The sequence below is a fragment of the Carassius gibelio genome, chromosome A23 (assembly GCF_023724105.1).
Source record: "Carassius gibelio isolate Cgi1373 ecotype wild population from Czech Republic chromosome A23, carGib1.2-hapl.c, whole genome shotgun sequence".
In the NCBI taxonomy this organism is placed as follows: Eukaryota; Metazoa; Chordata; class Actinopteri; order Cypriniformes; family Cyprinidae; genus Carassius; species Carassius gibelio.
The window spans coordinates 5,711,864-5,717,238 of NC_068393.1; the positions used below are offsets into that span (position 1 = coordinate 5,711,864).

General features: G+C 37.0%; 1 protein-coding gene across 1 annotated transcript; it reads left to right on the forward strand.

Moving 5' to 3' along the window:
* The first annotated feature begins 295 nt into the window (after positions 1-295).
* On the forward strand, positions 296-4,882 carry LOC127945090 (uncharacterized). Its single transcript, XM_052541663.1, has one exon. The coding sequence runs from the start codon at positions 1,744-1,746 to the stop codon at positions 3,241-3,243; it is 1,500 nt and encodes a 499-aa protein (XP_052397623.1). The 5' UTR covers positions 296-1,743; the 3' UTR covers positions 3,244-4,882.
* The last annotated feature ends 493 nt before the right edge of the window (positions 4,883-5,375 follow it).

Genomic DNA, 5,375 nt, shown 5'->3' on the forward strand with positions numbered 1-5,375 from the left:
AGTCACCAAAAGGTTACACTATCATTGTCTCTCCATGGGGTGTTATTGTATTGTTTGTAGCACATTTGTTAACAGGTATAAAGGTCTGGTCTCACAGACAGTACCTGGGGTTAAGATTGTATGAAGGATGACATGCTAACATCACTGCTGAAGAACTGCTACACTGCTACCTTCAATAAATTCTTCTCCCCACAAGAACTTTGATCAAGCTTACTTATTTTATGTATTAGAGAAATCTAGTACATTGGCGAGCCACCCAAACTACTGCTCAGTCAAATACAGCAAAATCTAACAATTTGGCGAGCCAGCCAGGAGAGACTGACAAGAAGAGAACTCACCAATTGCAACAAGAAGTGAACAAAAGAGTTTTGGAAATTCTACAGTTTTTGTGTTGAAGATCAACAGACCGCATCTGTGGACATAAGTTATTTGAATCAACTTGATCCTTTCTCAAAGATTCTAATTTGGTGAGTGAAACTATCAGCTCTCTAAAAGAACTTAAAAGAACACTTTTTCATAAGTAAGCAGATCATTTGATGTGTGTAGTGTAACCATAATAACCAGTGTAGCACTGTTTAAGAAATGTTTGGCTTAGGCCTTTCTCTTGAGTCTGTAGGAACCTTTTAAATGATTTAGTTAATTCTCCTGAGACTGTAGGAGCTATAGAAAAAGTGTTTATAGCTTGGTCCAGTCCTCTTGAGTCTATAAGAATCATTCAAGAAAGAGGTTTAGTCCGTTCTCGTGAGACTGTAGGAGCCATAGATGTGTAATTATAGGCTTAATCCTGTTCTCTGGAGTCTGTAGGAATTGTTTAAGAAACAATTTAGTCCGTTCATCAAGAGACTGTAGTAGCAGAGGCTTGGTCCTTTCTCTTTATGTCTGTAGGAATTGTTTAAGAAACAATTTAGTCCGTTCATAAAGAGATTGTAGAAGCAGAGGCTTGGTCCGTTCTCTTTTTGTCTGTAGGAATTGTGTGAAAGAAACAATTTAGACCAGTAATCAAGAGACTGTAGAAGCAAGGGCTTGGTACTTTCTGTTTGTATCTGTAGGAATTGTTTAAGAAACAATTTAGTCCGTTCATAAAGAGATTGTAGAAGCAGAGGCTTGGTCCGTTCTCTTTTTGTCTGTAGGAATTGTGTGAAAGAAACAATTTAGACGAGTAATCAAGAGATTGTAGAAGCATAAGCTTGGTCCTTTCTCTTTTTGTTTGTAGGAATTGTGTAAAAAAAAAAAAATACAATTTAGTCCATTTCTCCAGAGACTGTAGGAGTCATAGATAGAATTGGGACTGATGTTGCTGCAAGAATTGGGAATTCTTGACTGGGTGCTAATTCAGTAGCCACTAATGTAGATTTAAATTAATGTTCAAACCGAATTAGAAGATGATGGCATAAAACCATGAAACTATAAGTTTGTTTGCCTTCCATAAAAATACAGAAAAAAATAAAATAAAAAAAATAATGTAAATTGTCTAAGGGACAAATTTGAAAAAGGCATTCAGCCTTCTGAGCTAGAACTCAATTCAGACATTAAACAAGGAAAATTAGCCTGAATGTAAATGTTTCGTTTTAAATGGAAGATTGAAAACTAAGCTGAGCTTTTAAACTAATGATTTGTCTGTGTAACTGAAAATGGTCAGTCTAACAGACTGCTGTGAATTTGAATCTGAATAAGTACCTTTAACAGTTCTAACACCTTTTGTTCTGTTTTCACACCTCTGAGGGCACTTTTCCTGTATTCGCCATGGCTGAGTCTGCACAAAACAAAGGCAATAGTCATGCATTGAGGCCAACAACAGAAAGACATGGAACAGAACCTCCAAATGTTACCATTGATCAGATGTTGGAGAATCTGAATGCATATCTGGACAAAAGGCTGGGACTGAGGAAGTGCCATGATGACATCTGCCAGAAGTACAGCATCAAGTACTCAGAGAGTGGACTATGGGCTTTGCCGGACATTAAAAGGGCTTATGGAAAGATGCAGCGCTTAAGGACATACACCAACAGAGATGGCTTGTCTGTAATTTTGCTCAAACAAATTCGACAGCATCTACAGAGATGTGAAACTGACAAATTACAACATGAGAAAAAAGCAGAGAAAGCAAAGGTTCGAGCACTGGCTGAACAATTACAGACTGTAAAGAAGGACAAAGAAAGACTGTTACATCAGAATGACAAGTTGTTAAATTTGCTCTCCAAACGACTGGAATCAAAAGCTTCAAGCAGCTCTGATAACAGTGATGCAGATATCAACACACATACTGAAATTACAAAGGACAAACTGAAGGTTAGACTTGCTCCTGTAATTATTAAGAACAGAAGAACTGAAACTGAAAATGAAGAGGAGTATGAGGAAGATGGTGAACGACGAACTCGCACAGTAAAAAAGGTAATAAAGAAATATGTTCCATACAGAACATACCAGCCAGCTACTCCAGAGCAAGTTGACAAATGGTCAAAAGAATTGCCAGATGTGTACAAGCAACCACGGAAAGTATGGCAATTTCTTCAACGCTTGCAGAAAATCTACAATTTACATCCACTGGACAGTGTGATGATTGTTAATGTGAACTTAAGAGACAATGACCAACAACGACTTACAGAAAGTGTTGAAAGAAGGATTGGTGAATCTCAAGAAAACATTGAAGCTGGATGGGAAGCGGTTCAAACCTTCTTATTTGAACTGAAACCTGCAGAGGTTAATTGGGCTAAAATTACCTCTTGTGTGCAGAAGACAGGAGAAAGTGTTGCAGAATTTGAAGAACGCTTCAGACAAACTTGGATGGAACATGCTGGTTTGAACAACAACATTGAAGAACTCTGTGAAGACACTAGCATCCCTTTTAAAACCATATTTGTGAATGGACTGAAACCTGAGGTTTCTAAAACTCTTAAAATCAGGTATGATGACTGGGACAGCACTGGAACAACATTTATGCAGATTGTAGAATGGTCAGCAAAGATTGAAAGAACACAGGAAGTCGATCTCAGAGTTTTACAATCCAAAACCTTGTCATACAACAACAGGACAATGGGATACGAAAAAAGTGAATATCAGAGACACTCAAGAGAGAAAACTCAGGAAAGATTTAGACATTGCAACGAGGAAGGACACTGGATTCGTGATTGTAAGCTGAGTTTGAGACAAAGTGATGACGACCACCTGTTGAAGAGGTTTCAGCAGTTGACAGCCAAACAAAAACAGACTCTGCTAAATGCTGTGGAGCCACAGGGAAACTGAAGAACCTCTCTCTGCAGCACCAGCTAGTGACATCTTATCCAAAAGCTGATGGACTCCATGAAACCTCAACAACTGAAGCCACAGAGGATGTCCTAGTAGACAGTGCTGCTAAACAAGCCGTAAAGGAGAGAGGTAAACATGCAGCGGCATTAAGACAACTTCAGCAAAACTCACAAACTGTTCTACATAGTAAACAGATTCAAATTGAATTGGCCAGGAAACAATCATCATTGTTAATGGAAGATGTAAAAAAACATGATGACAACAGATGCCTTAAGGAAAACCACAAGGAAAATGGACTATGCCCTTTTGAACATGTCACAGGCCGGCCCATGTCCACTGAAAATCTAACATCTGACAGCCTTGTCCAAACTGATGAAAGACTCAGTCTGGCAGTACACAATGCCAAGAATCAAGTTTTGGCACCTCCAAAAGGGAGCCATGGTTTAGTGCCCAACAAATGGGTAAAGATTAAAAAAACTGATGTGTCGCAACAAGAATACAGATGGGAAAGACCAATTGAGGATCTTTTAGTAACTGACACAGCAGTTAAGGCACAGGGAAACAATGAGTGGATTGATGTGAATTTGCCTAGAGATGAGGGATAGATGGCAGTAGTGTTTTTCAGAGTTCAAATATGGTGGGACTAGAGTTTTTAGGCTCTAGCTTGTCGCCTGAGGACGAAGACATGAACATTTCACCACTGATAAACACTGTAGTGTCCTGCCAACATTAAATAGGGACAGTTATATTGGTAATTAGGCATATTTTGTTTAAACTATTTCTTTGGAAAGATTTGTTTCCCTTTTCTCTGGTGTGATTGTAGGTGTCCCAGCGTTTCAGAGGATGAGCAAAGATATCCAACGCTTGGACCAAACTGCACTGGCCACCTAGATAAACATGCCTTAACATCCACAGAACACAACAACATTCGTCACTTCCACAAGATCGCAACATTAAAATAAAAAAAAAGAACTTAGGCATTAAAGATAATGCAAACCTCACCATGAACTCTTATTCTGTCATCTTAAGTAAGGGAGCCTGTATGCAGCATTCTGTATTCATGATTACTGAAAAGTATTGCAAGAAGGAACCTGTATACAGCATGTGTACATGACTACTAAAATTATAACTGTTTTGTATGTTCTTTCTATTATGTGTGATCAAAAATGATCAAAGGGGGGATTGAAAGATTATTTGTTTTTAATTAACTTTGGTTGGATGTATTTGGAATCAACTGTAGGCAACTGTACTTTGTTCACAATAGTGTGAAACAACTGGCCCATATAATCAGCCTCTTAGGTCAACATCAAGTCATTGAATGGGCTCTCCATGGGAGAGATCCTTTCAAGTCACCAAAAGGTTACACTATCATTGTCTCTCCATGGGGTGTTATTGTATTGTTTGTAGCACATTTGTTAACAGGTATAAAGGTCTGGTCTCACAGACAGTACCTGGGGTTAAGATTGTATGAAGGATGACATGCTAACATCACTGCTGAAGAACTGCTACACTGCTACCTTCAATAAATTCTTCTCCCCACAAGAACTTTGATCAAGCTTACTTATTTTATGTATTAGAGAAATCTAGTACATTGGCGAGCCACCCAAACTACTGCTCAGCCAAATACAGCAAAATCTAACCCAGTGTAGCTATATTGTTTGATGTTTTTCATTGATGCAGTCTTAATCACTTTTAGTTTTTTTTTTTTTTTTTTTTTTTTTTAATTAAATATTTTACCTAGTAGTGATATTGCTGTGAATTTCACGTTTTTCAGTATTGGTTTTCAAAATGTACTTAATTATAAGTAAATATGCTTTAAAATCATAAGATGTGATTTTTTTTTTTTTTTCAGTGTTACTAGCAAACTCTAACAGCAAGTTAAATTAGTGTTAGTATTTTCTAAGTATTAACTGTCCATATATTGAACTTGAATGTACTGAATATTTTATATATTTAAATATATTTTTTAAAAAGTACAAGATTAAGCTAACTGAATATATGTGATATCACATAAGGTTTAGAAAAAATTTAATCTAAATGTAATCCAAAAGTAATCAGAATATGTTACCAAAAATGTGTAATCTTAGAGATTATATTACTGATTACATTTTTTTTCATGTAATCTGTAA

What these genes read in the sequence shown, in the direction of transcription:
- LOC127945090 (XM_052541663.1), top strand. Translation starts at nt 1,744, where the DNA reads ATGGCTGAGTCTGCACAAAACAAAGGCAATAGTCATGCATTGAGGCCA.